This window comes from Macaca thibetana, chromosome 7 (assembly GCF_024542745.1).
Source record: "Macaca thibetana thibetana isolate TM-01 chromosome 7, ASM2454274v1, whole genome shotgun sequence".
Lineage (NCBI taxonomy): Eukaryota > Metazoa > Chordata > Mammalia > Primates > Cercopithecidae > Macaca > Macaca thibetana.
In genome coordinates, this window is record NC_065584.1 from 55,670,203 (window position 1) to 55,685,523 (window position 15,321).

Genomic DNA, 15,321 nt, shown 5'->3' on the forward strand with positions numbered 1-15,321 from the left:
GTTGGCATATATGCCCTTAACCACAAAGGAGAAAGGTGATTTATGCAAACATACAGCACATAATAAAAATTCTACTTTCTTAAACTTTATTAAAGAAAAAAGCAATGGTGGTAAATCTCTAGAACATACCCAATTTTCTGGGCTTCCTCCCCCGAGAATGTGACATTTTGATTTCCAAACATGCCGGAAGTGTATGGTTCCCAATTGTACTAAGCAGGTGAGAAGCTAAAGTCCTAAAGTGTTCATCTTCCAACTTTTCCCAGTCTGTGGTCTGTCTTTGGATCAGCAATAATTGCCTGAACAGCTACTATGGCTTCATTGATTTTTGTCTGTAGCTCTCTGAGCTCTTCTATGTGCAGCAATCGCAGAATTTGAGCAGCTTCATTAAGAACTGCATCTGTTTTATGAGAAAAGAACACTGCTTCAATACATAATTTTTATATTTAAGGCCATTTACTTCCCCCCCCCCAAGTATTCAGTCTCTAAAATATAGTTTGAATTTAAAATCACTTACCTCCTGTATCAAAACCAAGAATATGTTTGTCTAAAGCAACAGGCAAGCCCTTTAAAAAAAAAAAAAAAGACAAAATGAGAGTATTTATGGTTAAGAACAGCATCCTTTTCTCATCTGAAACTGAAAACCACCTAGCTATTCTGGTGTCTTAACTCTCTTAGCTGCATGGATAAGGGAACTAAGAATTTTGTTTATATTTGCCTTGTGATTAGCGAGTTTTCCCTATTTCAACCGGTTAGGGGATAAAAGTTAGCTTTAAATGTACCAGGAAGCTCTACAGCTCATCCAATCCTTTAGACCAGGCATACAAAACAATATATCCTTATTGCAGCAGTGCCTTGTCATTACTGCTGTGGAAGGCGAGTTGAGCGGGGCTGTTACTGTCTTATTTTGGTAACTGTAAGCAACAGTATAAAGGGCAAAAATAGTACCTTATATTCCATTTCTGAGCACATTAATTTGTCTTTACGAATTGTACAAACCTATCTAAAATATGTATTTTTTCAGCCAGCATGGTGTTTACCAAGATTTAGGTGTAATTTAACTTTCAAGAATTGACTTGAAAGTTACTTTGAAACAGTCTAGGAAAATGAAAAACTAAACCACTCAGCACCTATGGACATACTAAATATGGTGACTATGATGATGCCATTCTGTGGTGCCAAACTTCACAGAAACAAATCTCTAAAATGAGGACAGGCAGTCTGTACTTCCTGCTGATTATATAATATCATTGCCAAGAAAAACACACACTACCTATTCTTTCAATGTTACAACCTGTTACTATTCAAATGCTTTAGTTGCTGCTCAATTCTTGCCTTATCTAGTAATGTAAATCTACCTAGGCTCTATCTGCTTTAAAACAGCTAACAGATTAACTGTGAAGAAACCAATGGGTATGAAAGCACAAGTGAACAAAATTAAAGAGCAGAATTATACTGAGTGGCTTTATATGTTCATCTAGTACCAAAGGCTCCATTTTTTTTCCTTTGTCTGCCAACAGGCCACCAAGCAACCCCTGAAAACTACCAGATGCCTCAAATACTAGTTATAAATGGTTACAAGTACACTAAACTATAAGAACTCCACTAAATTGTTATAGGTTGGTATCTTTTGAGATGACACCAAAATTAAAATGTGGAGCATTAAAAATAAAACTAAATTTTACTTTACAAACAAGAGCAAAGAGATTTGGCTAAGCCTTACGCTGCTTTCCAAATCAGACAAAGTTTTGTTGAATGAATGAATGAATGAATGACTTTATTACGCCAGAACAATTTACTGTGTGTTCTATAATGTGGTGAAATAAGCTGATCTTTAATCCAACTTCCAGTGGCCCGATTCACATATAACGAGCTAATAAGAACTTTTAAAAGAAAATTGTGTCTTTCAGAGATGCTGCCCTGGCATTAGTAACCTTTTAACACTGCTGGGCCTGCCTAAAGGAGCTGGAGGACAAAAGACATTGGGAGATGGGGGAGTGGTGCAGGGAGGACAAACAACATAGTTGTGCCCAAGGCATTCACTACAACTACAGTCATTGCTGCAGGAGGGAGGTGTTATCAGATGCTGCTGCCGACCTGAGGACAGTCTCTCTACCGCTGCACAGCCAATGAAACTTTAGGCATATAGGGATTTCTGATATAATATAAAAATATTCCATATTTTCTCTTGAACGGGAAGGTAGTCATGGGATATAGCTTTCTCAGCCTACAAGGTAGGACTGAAAGATACCATTTCAGTCTCCTGTACCTTGAACCTTACACTCCAACAGAACCCCCTGTCCCTTCACTTGGGCAGATTGACAAGCTCATGCAGACATCCACACATGGACCCTTCTCCCCACCTATCATAAGAGCACAGGCTCTCACATCAGACTGCCTGAGCTCAATCACTTACCAACTAGGTGACCTTAGCCAAATTACTTTCTCATGTTTTATGCCAGGAAATTGAATAAAACAATTTACTCTGAAGAAATAAAAGCAAGGATAGAATTTATATGGAAAAAGAAAAGTAATTTGTAGTGAGGTGTGTTCCTTCTTCTCCAGCATGAGTCAAAATAATCCAGTAAGTTTCGTAAGGGTAAATCCTTTTAATTAAACTTCAACAGCCCACAGACATAATTTGTGGACTGTGAATGAGCTACTTGTAGCTTTTTTAAGTTACAAAGTGAGAGGAACTTCAGTGAAGTTTGATTTTTCACTCAAAAAGGACCCCCTAGGCACTGAATACATTCAATTTGCTTTAGGAAGCACTGAAGTAAGCTATCCTTTAAGTTGTTCCAATGTAGAATGGATATCTTAAACAGATACATGCAAAGTTTAAATCATGACAATACCAGAAGAAATGTTCATTAACAACTTATTTAGGATTTATAGAAACATACCTCTTTTGTTTGATTTGCCTTAGCAACTGCATCCTGTGTCAGGCGCTCCTGAACCAAAATTCGAATTGCCTAAGAAACCCAAAAATATTTTTACTTTTTATAGGCTGTGTGCCTGTCATCCTTTACTTCTATGAGCCCAGAGAATAAGGATGCTAAGTTTCATGAAGTTAGAATTACCTAAGTTTATTAATAAACTCTCCAATAAATTAAAAATTAAAAAAAAAATCAACCACTAATATAATGTAACCTTTCACGCTTCTAGTATTTTAATAATGTCGAGTGGTGCCTGCAACAATTAAAACCATTTTTTGAATAGGTAATTCATGTGCCTGGTAAAAAACAACTTTAAATACAGCAAGAAACATGGTAAAAAGTAGGTCTCCTTCCTACCCCTGAGCCTTGCGATCCCCTACAGATTCCTTACCCTCGCTAAAAGTGTGAAATGACAAGCATGCTTAGCACGAATACACATTTTTGGCACAAAGGGTATCAAATCATACATACTGTCTTACTTTGCTTTCATCACTTCACTCTAGTAAAATATTTTCATACCTTTCAAAGGACACCATTGGTGGTTTTCATCACCAAGGCACTTCATTATGGTAGGCATGCATGCAAGCATCCATACACACTTAAAAATCAAATTTAAAAAAAATGGAATTTTAATTAGGGAGATGACAATTACAACTCAAAAATCAGTGTGAAAACTTAAACTATAATTTTTAAATAAAAAACCAAATGTTATCTTTGAAAAAGAGAATTCAAACAATGTTTAACAGTGATTGCAGACGTTATTAAATAGTTTGAGGCCAGTTAATATACTGATTCTTGTACTTGGCAAATGTACTAAGATGTTTTCTATATTATGTTACTGTTTCAGTGCCTCTTAAAATAACTCAAAAGGGACAAATGTGCAGCTAGGACTAGAATTTTATAGCACTTTATTGTAGTTGATTTATACTTTATCCCCTTGGGTTTTGAAGTCTAACAAAAGCACCCCAAATAAGCTATGCATTGTCTGACTCTCCTCTCACTTTACGATTAAAACTGACATGATCACTATAGAACAGTTCCAAGGCAATTTACATAATTGTCAGAATAAAGAACAAGCCTTTGAAATAGCTAAATTTCACTAAAAACATTTTTGTCTTTTGGCATGCAATCTGGATTGAGAAAATCCAAGTTAACATTCAGATTCAGTATAGAAAATTGTAATAACTTAGGAATACAATAGTCTTGTTAAAACTGACATTTAATACCTAAAATTCTAAAAAGCATGGTAAGTTATGGCTTAATCTCTTGGGTAGAGTGAAATGTAATTATTCAACTTATCACAAAGTAGTTTACATGCACAAGGTCTAGTTAAAAGCTTTTAATCTCTTGTAAAATCAGTAATAATTTCTAAAATAATTTCCAAGTCTGGTATCTTAAGTACCACTCCCTTGATCCACACCACTGTACTTTCACGATTACTAGGAATAAATCTTCTGAAGTTTATGATTTCTCTCAGAAACAAGAGACCTCTTTCAGATTACTGGGATCCCTGAAGTATAGTTATGAACTGAGTGGCCTATCTAGCACTGGGGACAGAAAGATTCATTTCTCAAAGAGATTTTGGGGTTATATATTTTTAACCAAATTCACCATTACTCATTTGGCATTTTCTACCATCTTAACAAATGTGGACCATGAATCATTAAAAAGACTAAACAGAAGTAGGATACTGTGGGAAAAACAATGGACCACAGGGTTACAGTGCTTAAAATCCTGGCTCTGTCATTTTTTGTGTCATCTTAGACATTGAGTCTCAGTTTCTTCATATGATATACATTTTTAAAAAGATATTAGCAGCTGTCTCTAGGATTGCTGGCAGGATTGAATGAGAACATCTTTGCAAAGGATTTAGCATAGTGCAGGCAGAAAACAGACAATCCAAATCAGATAAAACCATGAAATCTGCTTTATGTCTCATATTCTTCTGTGTATTTTAGTCATTCAACCATAATTTTAATAACAAGAATTAATATTTAGAAAACACATTTTTCTATGTGCACAGTTTCTGTCAAGAATCAAGAACATGAAGCTGACCTTAAGCATTACCAGGTAATCATCATGACGCTGAATCTGAAGCAGGTTAGCCAAAGCCATCACACCAGCCTTAAAATCAGGATTATTTACTATAAAAGATTAAAAACAAAAACTTACAACTCTGCAAACGTATAATTAAGATGTATTTGTGAACATACAAAAACAGTTTTAACTTTTTGGTAACAACAAATCTCTTAGTTTTTAAAACTGCTACTCACAAGAGAAAAAACAAAGCCCTGTAGACTATCAACAATTAAATTGGTAGGATAAAATGGTTTTCCTATTACCATATGAGACGGTCCCCAACTTAGTATGGTTAGACTTGTAATTTTTTGACCTTACAATGAGTTCAGTGGGATGTAACCCTAGTGCAAGATGAGGAAAATCTGAACTTACAGTGGTTCCAGCTACAATTTTTCAACTTTACAATGGGTCTTTTGGGGTATTAAATGCATTTTTGACTTACGGTATTTTCGACTTTACAACATGATCTCATCCTAAGTCAAGAAGTATCTGTATTTCATCAGCCAAACTGAATAATCCAATAAATGAGTAATTTAACTCACATTATATTTGTCCTGTAACTTTTTCTGCAAGGCTAAATTATGCAGCATTTTTAATTAACATTTATTCCCAAGGCCATTAATTTTAGTACATAGATCCCCTCAATGGATAGTTTTCCCAAAACCTTCTCTCTAAGCAGCAGCTCTGGAGTGTCCAAGAGGCTCACTCATTCAAAAGGGTTACCTCTTAAATTATAGGTCACAATGAATAAGGCAGTGAACGAATATTTTACATATCCTAATTTAGGTAATTAGATTCTTCATACTTTTAAAAAGGGAAATTACTAAGACATCCGGGACTTAAAACAATGGAAAATTTTACCACTTGTCTCATAGTCATTGGATTAAAAGAAATTTATACATTCAAAAAGGCAAACAATGACCCCCATGATTATACAAATCAAAACTCCAAATTACTAGAAGCAAATCAAATTAACATTCAGATATTCAAATCCAAGGGGAAGGAGAAAGCACATTATAAAAACATTATAGAGAATAAAATGTCAACATAAATGCTGTCTGCATGGATCCTTCTTAATTTACTAAAACCAGGTAAACGTGGACTTCATTCTTCAAAGTAAAAAACATTTAAGAAACCAAAAATGTTGATGTTCAATGTTATGCATTTATATACTCACCATCCAAATTGATCAATGGTTCTGCATTTTTAGTAGCATTGTCAGCAGTTTTTGAATTATCAGGTACTAAATCCTTGTATTTTTCAGCTATAAAAATAGGCAAAAATATAACTTGTAGAACTGCAACTCAAGGTAAAATGACTACTGCTATTTACCAAATTTAACTGAGCCAAACTGATTACAGGTTGAGTATCCCTTATTGGAAATGCCAATCATTTCCAATTTTTAATTTTTTCAGACTTTGGATTATCTGCATACATAAAGTGGGTGATCCTGGGGATAGGACCAAAGTCTAAACACAAAATTCATTTTTATGTTCAATGTGCAACCTATACACATAGCCTGAAGGTAATTTCATACAATATTTTTAATAATTTTGTGCATGAAACAAAGTTTGTGTTAAGTGCTTATGTGTGGAAATTTCTACTTGTGTCCTCATGTCAGTGCTCAAAAAGTTTTAGATTTTGGAGCATTTAGGATTTCAGATTTTCGGATTAGGGATGCTTAACCTGTAAAAGTATAAAACAACTCATTCAATCAAACTTAATTTTTGCTATAGAAAATGTAAAAAGACAATGTAACTATCTTTGTGATTAAGCTAAAGCAATTACTGGACTATGTGACACAAATATCTTTTCATTAACATTCCTAAAGGCAATCATTTCAAACATGTAAATTTTAGGAAGGTAAAAATCTGCTTTTACAGCTTCCTCTGAAATCTGGGGTAGAAGAATGGGAGAAGGGTTAAGTATAGGTTATGTAAGATTAAATACAAACTCATTAAAAAGTACGCTTCCCCCCATCTTCTTTTGAATGCTGTATATAAAATCCAAAAACCTTGCTTTCCAAAAACAAATACATCAAATACACCATCATATACAAACCTCCAACTTATTTCATGGAAACTTGATATTCAGAATTCCAAAGGTAGATTTTATTATTTTCATTTGAAAAAATACTTAAAAGGAATTCAAAAATAACACTTATTAATAATTCACTAAACTTAATGTTCAAAATGGCATCTTAGGCTATAGAGTGCTTACATGATCTGTTAATGAAACAAGGAAAAAATAAAAGCATAAAATTTAAGTGAGAGTTAAAAAGGCTTCCACTGGCCAAATCTGGAGCAGTATATAAACAGCAAAGTACATGATGACAGAAAGGATTATAATCCATTGAGTAAAATAAGAATCTATGTATCTACACTGATTTAAACAAACAAGTAAATTAGAGATGGGAAAACTTACAAGAGAAAGCCAACAAATAAATGTAGAAAAAAATGATGAAATTAGAAAAACACCTCTTTGTCGATGATCAACATAATAAATGATGCAGGCAAGAATCATCATATGGTTGCTAAAACTAGTGGGGGAAATTTGAGGAGCAAAAACATAATTGATATAGTCTCAAAGTACCTCCCCACAAGACGTATTTATTACAAAGAGGAAAACAGTAACTTTACACTGGAGAAACCGTAACCCAGAGATCAAAGCAACATAACTAGTAAAGGCACATATCACTACCACATATCTCCTAATATGATGCACTAAAAAGAACACATCACTTCTGTATTATTCCTAACAAAAGTATAAACCCCAGATCTAATGAGGAAACATCATATAAATCCAAATGAGGGACACTCTACAAAATAAATGTCAGGGTCATGAAGCACAAATAAAGACAGGAACTGTTCCAGATTTTAATATACTAAGAGAGATGTAAAAACTAAATGCAGTGCATAATCCAGGATTGTTCTGGGTTGTTTTTTTCTGTTGAGAGAATTGGGGGTTTGATAAAACGTGAATAAATAATAGTAGTATATCAAAGATAGCTTCCTGATTTTGATCACTGTACTGTGGTTATATAAGACAAAGTTGTTTTTAGGAAATGTGTTTTAAAGTGTTTAAGAGTAAAAAGGAATCATCTACAACTTATTATCAAATCGTTTAGAAAAAAATGATGTGTGTGTATCTGTGTAGACAGAAGGATGAAGCAAATGAGGTAAAATGTTACATTTGTGGACTTGAGGTATATGAAAATCTTTGTACTATTTTGTAATTTTTCTACACATCTGAAATTATATATTTAAAAAATTTCAGTTATTAATCATGTTGACAAGCTACCAGAAGGCTTCAAAAAGTAGTAGAGCACAAACAATAAAAACTCACAATGGTTTCAGCAAATTTTAAAATAAGTAACTTGAAAGTCAAGGAGGCAACATATCAATGTAAAACCACAAAAGAACATCAGTGCCTCCTACTGATTGGAGACAGTATTATGTGACCAATTTTCATGTCTGTTTTTGCAATTCTGAATTTTAATAAATGAAACTTGTTTTCTAGCTTAGACTTTTAATACACTTTTGATACCATTCACCTTCAACTATATGTTGACTTTTTCAATATTGAAAAATTTACATTTCATACACAAGCTTCTCTTATTCACTAAAAGAACATGCTATTACTGAGAAATACATGTACTTAAGTCAACTGTAGGTATACATGACCATATGCATCTACCATTGAAGGTTAACAGGTTATAAAAATGGAACAAATAGAATAAAACATAATCTCAGATGTAAGAATTTGGGAATAACTGAAAAACACTTTTGATAAGCTACAAATTGGCTCATATACAGTTCCTACCAATCCAGAGCAGGGTAGATAAAAAGACCTTGTTAAACGCCCTAAAATGTATACTACACTAAAGCCACAAGGCTTATGAATACATGTATTTTCCAAAATAAGAAAAACAAGTTTTTTTTAATGGAAAACTTGTTACTAAATGGAAAAGTAAATGAAGTCTCAAATTGAGCTTTCCTTAAGATTTTTGCCATAAGGCTTCTGAAATTTAAGTATGAGGCACCAGCAAAAAACTGGCTGATGCTCCAAATCAGTGTATGTAAACACTCACATATATTGCATTTGCCACATAATTACTGAAATTGATAAGCACTTGTTGTGTGCAAGAAACTATGTCAGGTACTGTGACAGACACAATATTGACCTGTACCCCCCAAGATGTCCATGTCCCTATCCAGAACCTGTGTATGTGTTACCTTACATGGCAAGATTTGCAAATATGATAAAATTAAGAATCTTGAGATGGGGGATCATCCTGGATTATCCAGGTAGGCTCAGGAGGATCAGAGTCAGAGACAAAGTTATGAAAATGGAAGCAGAGTCAGATAGAGACTGGAAAATGCTATGCTGCTAGACTTGAAGATGGAAGAAGAGGCCAGAGTCAAGGAATTCGGGCAGCCTCTAGAAGGTAAAAAAGCAAAGAAACAGATTCCCCCAAGAGTCTCCAAAAGGAACCCACCTTGCTGACAACTTGACATGAACCAAGTGGGACTAATGTTAGCCTTCTCATTCTAAAATAAATTGTGTTTTTAGTCACTGAATTTGTAGTAATTTGCTACAGCATCAATTGGAAGCTAACAGAGGTACCATGCAGGAATCAAAGCTGAATATCAGCTTACAAATTACTGGGACGAATAAGACATAGAAGCAAAATGGAAAGTGGTTAATGACTTAAAAGGTATAGAGTTAAAAGCTATGGAAGTTCAGAGGGAAATTATACTGCTGCTAAGACATACAACAGCATATGAGAGGGATCTTAAAAAGATGGGTAGGATTTAGATGTGTAGAGAGAGAATGAAACGGTATATTAGCCAAGTGATAAGTTTGAACAAAGAAACGGAAGGGGAAAAGGGATATAAACAGGAAACAGTATTCTAATTTAGCTGGGATATCAAGATGTGAATACTGGCTGGATATCAGTCATCAATAACTACCAGGCTAAGGAGCTTAAAATTCTTTTTATAGAAAATGGGAAATTAGTGTTTATGAATATGTATGATGTTTATTAATATGAATAAGTAACTAGAACTGTTCTTTGGAAACAAGGAGCAAGTGGCATCCTAAAATAGATTTACGTTTCAGAAAGTTAGCTTGGTTGGCTATGCAGTTAAGAACAGAAGGTGACACTAATGGGAGGTATTACAATACTCCTGGCAGAAAGTGACAAGAGCCAGAATTAGGATTATGCCAATGGAAATGAAGATACAACAAACATAAGAAAAGGTCAGTGTAGGCGGGATGAAAGGAAAGGGATAAGCCAAGATATAAAAAGGCTTCCAAAGTAAATAATTAAGAGGACTATAACTAACCAAAAAACACAAAATGCAGAGGATGCAGATAAGATAATCAAATCTTGCATTCAGATGCTGGCAGGCCTTTCAAAATGAAATGGTCTAAAATGAAATGGTCTAATAAGAGAAAAGGCAAGTGTAAAGAAAAATTGTTTTTACTACAGGTACTAATATTCAGAAGCTTCCAACCATAGAAGTATCTATGATAAGACAGTAAACATAAGTAACATATTCTGGCCTACAGAGTATTAACGTATATTGGCATTAGACATGTTTCAGACTTTTGAGAAATTACCTGCTGCAACAATGCTTCAAAGTCCCATCAATTCTGGGACACTAACAACAATTTAATTTGAAAGGCTAAGGTGCAGACCATATTATCAAAGTAGTGTTACTCTGTGAGAAGACAATTAGCCTTCTCCAGAGGGCACAATTTCCAGATCCTAAAAGAAATATATAAACACCAATGAAAGACAATAAAAGTGCTTTTAACTTGTGACAAGAATGATCCAAAGGTAAAAAGTATTAGACAAAACAAACTGCTAAGTTCCCTACATTTTCACACTCCCTTTCCCATCCTTCCTCTCTCTTTAAAAGATACATTCCCCACAAAACGTACCATTATCTCCATATTCAAGTCTAACAGCTAAACCAAGAAGCCAGTCAATAGCTTCTTGTCGATCTTGAATCTTGAAAGGACAGTTAACATCTCTGAGATACTGTGAGGGAGAAGAAAAAAAAAAATCACCAGTTTCATTATTACCATAAAGTCATAGAAAAAAGAATGGGAGAGTTGAAAGAGACCTTTAGTTTGGATCCCTAACAATTTTTAAATAACATTTATATTACTACATTTTGATGCAATTATATAACCCAACAGAAGGGAACATTTAAGTGTACCATCTTAAAAAGAAAAAAAATAGAATACGAGAACTTCCTCATTTTATAGATGAGAAAGCTGAGGCCTAGAGATTGACACTTGCCAAGGGTTACAGAACTTACACCCGGGACTAGAATCAAAGCTTTCTGATTCCTAGTCTCAATATACATACAGCAATTAACTAAAAAAGATAACTTTAAAAAGGATATGCAATAAATCATTATCTAAATCTTAACTTTCATATTATGGAAATGCCACTCAAAAGAGTAGCCATGTAACATACATGTAGGGTGTAACCAAGTAATTTAAATAAATGTCAGAAGCTGTATATTCAAATAAATGTTGCATATAATAGTATTATAGGCAACATTAATTATATGTAATACAACATTGCAATGGCACAATCTTGGCTCACTGCAACCTCTGCCTCGCGGGTTCAAATGATTCTCCTGGCTCAGCCTCCTGAGCAGCTGGGATTACACACATGCGCCACCACGCCTGGGTAATTTTGTGTTTTTAGTAGAGACGGGGTTTCGCCATGTTGGCCAGGCTGGTCTCGAACTTCTGACCTCAGGTGATCCACCCGTCTTGGCTTCCCAAACTGCTGGGATTATAGGCATGAGCCACCATGCCCAGCCTGGAAAATGTTTTATATTCTCTAAATACCTTTCTACATGTAGAATTCTGTATTGTCTTGTACACATGAATAGACCATAAAATGTAATATAAACAAACATAAAATCCTAAAAATATATTTCGAAGTTTTAAGAAGTTTACTGAAAATTTTAAAAATATTTCCTAAGAGCAAAGGAATACAGTAGTATTAATAGTAGCAGTATAGAGGCTTGGTAGTAATAAGCTTATGACACTTGCTATGCGCCAGGGACTTCTGTGAACAGTTACTCATTAAAAACAAAGCCACATTTGTGAGGGAGGTACCATTGTTACCCTCACTTATTGGTGAGAAAATTGAGACACGGAAAGGTTAACAACACTGATGTAATTTATACAATCCCTAATTTATAAAATCACTGATTCCACGAAGAAAGTACCTAATCACACTGCTCTAACAAATGAAAAACAGCCTTTTTCAAGAAAAATATCTCACTCATCAAATATAACTGATAAAAATGTTTAATGTAAGTAATGACACTGTAAACGGATTTTTATTCTGAGAATTCTTTTTTATGCAAAAGTGTTACTAAAACGAAATCAATGGGAAAATGATTTAGGAACAAAAATATGATATACCAGAGAACTTTCAAGGACTATTTCTCTAGTATACAACAAGGGATATCTGTTTACATTAAATATAAGCATAAACATGACAGTCTTAGTTTTCAAGCATGTCAATGATATCTTTTTTTGAGACAAGGTGTCACTCTGTCACCCAGGCTGGAGCACAGTGGTAGAGCACCTCGGCCTCCCGATTATCTAACATTACAAAGTGTGTGCCAGCACACCCAGTTAACTTTCTATTTTCCTGTAGAGACAGGGTTTCGTCAGGTTGCCCAGGCTGGTGTCAGAACTCCTGGGCTCCAATGATCTGCCACCTCAGCCTCCCAAAGTGCTGGAATTATAGGTGTTAGCCACCACACCTGGCCAATGTCTTCTTTTAATATAAGAAATAGCACTGTATTATTGCTACGTTTTCAGTTTGACAAAAATTCTGATTTGGGCCATAAAGGGAAAGTGAAATATTTACATCATTATTTATTTAAGAAACTTCATGTTTCTAGAGAAAACTATTTCTATCTAATAATGAAAGCCTGGTAGGAAGACATAAAATGATTTGCTCTAAAAGCAAAAGATGCATCTAACAAAAAAGTGAAATCCCTGACATCCAGCTTTCCTAACACTGATCATTATCACTTTTATCTTAAAAGAAGAAAGTAATTTTACACTCATCTTCACATGACTTTCAGACAAGGTCTCTGTACTTTTACTTTACTTCCTAATTCATTACCTTTTCAAAGAACTTGGGCCAGTCACTGCTGTGAATGTTTCTTAAATTACCTCTGTCTTCAATCTTGTAGTGTCTGATTTTCTGGTCTTCAAGCCAAACAATGAAGTTTCTAAATTCTGTTTCATCTGCAATAAAAAACATCACATAAAATAACTAGAAGCACTATATAAAATACCTCCTTCTCAGGTATATGTTCAGATATATGTTCTTGTGGAATTTTCTTAACTTCAAAATACTAAATTAATTAAACCAAAAGAGGGAGTTGAAAGTACAGACTCTGGAGTTGAAAGTACAGATTAACAATGATCTGTTCAAATCCTGGCCTGAATTCAAATTCTGGGTCCAGATACTTACTGGTTGTGTGAACTTGGGATAATCACCCACATTTTCTGTGCCTCAGATTCTTCAGCTACAAAATGAGGCTGCTAACAGAACTTACCTATAGAATTATGAAGATTAAAAGAAGTTGTTTTATTTAAGAAGTTTCTTAAATAAAATAAATACGGATAAAAACAGTGCCTGGCACATAGTTTTGCTATTTAAGTGTTAAATATTAATATTCCAGTTCCTTTGCAGACAGAAAGGGGAGACAGGGCAAGGTTAAATTTATAGCAAAGTAATAAAGTAAAATAAATAACAAAAGTAAAAGAAATTAAATGACAAAAAACTGTGACTACTGTTATCATGTAATGTTAACTGCACATTAAATGCATACATTGTTTTGTTTAATCCTCCCCATACCTCTTTTGAGGTAGGTAATATCCCGTTTTACAGAAAAGAACATTGAGACTCAAAGATTCCAATTCAGAACAAGGCTCTATTTTCATCGTTACTTTGTTAAAGCAGAAAAACAACAGATTATAATTTGATATGCTTCTACAAGAGATCAACAAAACACTGACATCCTGCTTAGATATTATTTTCAATTTGTGAGTCAAATTCAAGCTTCCATTATAAGGTCTTGAGAGTTATACAATGGTCTGAGTATCACAAGTTATACTTGATCACTTTCAAACTTACCAGTCTATCACAGGCCAGAACTATACAAAGGAAATTAGTAGTAGTGGGCAGTAGTTTTGTTACAGTGAGTAGCAACGTTATTACTTTTTAAAAGTCTAATGCTGTAAAATCGCAAATACTTTTGTATTTACAATTCAACCTTCCCATTCATCTGCTATTAACTTTTTTTTGCAAGACCACACAACACAACTAGCCCGATACTACACGCGCTTACCCTCCCACTGTGATCGGTCCTGACTTCATTGTGTACTGTCTCAAACCGCTCAGTGGGTTCTGACTGCTTCCACCCCTCGCACCCCTCGACCCTTTAGCTCCTGGCAGGCAGTGAGCTAGTCTTCAAGTTAGCACCTTCCTCAGCATCCAGCACCGCGCTGGCCCATAATTAGCAGGTGCTCAAGGTATCGCCTAATTACCCAGGGAACCGTGGAGTTGAATAGTGAGTGAGAAAGACGAATGCTCTTCCTTTTATGTGCTGAGAAGCTAGTTACATGGTGTTTGGAGTTAAGCAAGTGCAGAAAGTAACATGCTGAGACAGGAGTAGGTGAGAGGACTTTGAAGCCGGGAAGGGGCGGCGAAGAGCCGAGGTGCGTGGCGACCCAGAGGAGAGGGGCCCGAAGGCCGGCGGCGGAAACCAGGCCGCCGAGGGTCCCGACGGGGAGGTGGGGTGGGGGCACTGAGGCTGGGACCGCCGCCCAGGTCAGGGACACCCGGCCGGCCCAAGGCCGTCGCCTCACCTTTGCAGTTGAAGCCGGCGGGGTTGTGGTAGTCGAGAGCCGTCAACTTGCGTCGGAACATGGTCCCCGCTTCTCGCTCTGGTCCCCCGGGCCTCGGCCGGGAGAGAAGCGAGGTGGAGCGGGCGGCGCAGGCACCGGCGACGCGGCGAGAGGGCGGGTTGGCGCTTGGACGCTCCGAAATGACGGCGGCCTCCGCCAATCGTAGCTTAAGCGGTGGCCGCCGGCAAATGCCCACCAATCGAGGCTCCGACTGGGGAGGCGGGGCCACGTCGGCGCACGACGTCGCTCAAATAAACTTTATTGTCAGCTTCCTGGTTGTACACTAGGCAGAAAACCACTGGGAAGCTACTTTCCTTTCTTTCTTGCTATGACATGGAGA

At 35.8% G+C, this 15,321-nt stretch overlaps 1 protein-coding gene across 1 annotated transcript; it reads right to left on the reverse strand.

Moving 5' to 3' along the window:
- Nucleotides 1-69: 69 nt before the first annotated feature.
- On the reverse strand, nt 70-15,108 carry RTRAF (RNA transcription, translation and transport factor). Its single transcript, XM_050796937.1, has 8 exons — nt 14,943-15,108; nt 13,189-13,313; nt 10,962-11,061; nt 6,190-6,276; nt 4,989-5,077; nt 2,901-2,969; nt 515-563; nt 70-397 (listed from the first exon to the last, which is right to left on the reverse strand). Exons 1-8 carry the CDS (start codon nt 15,001-15,003, stop codon nt 243-245), a joined length of 735 nt encoding a protein of 244 aa, XP_050652894.1. The 5' UTR covers nt 15,004-15,108; the 3' UTR covers nt 70-242.
- Nucleotides 15,109-15,321: the final 213 nt, after the last annotated feature.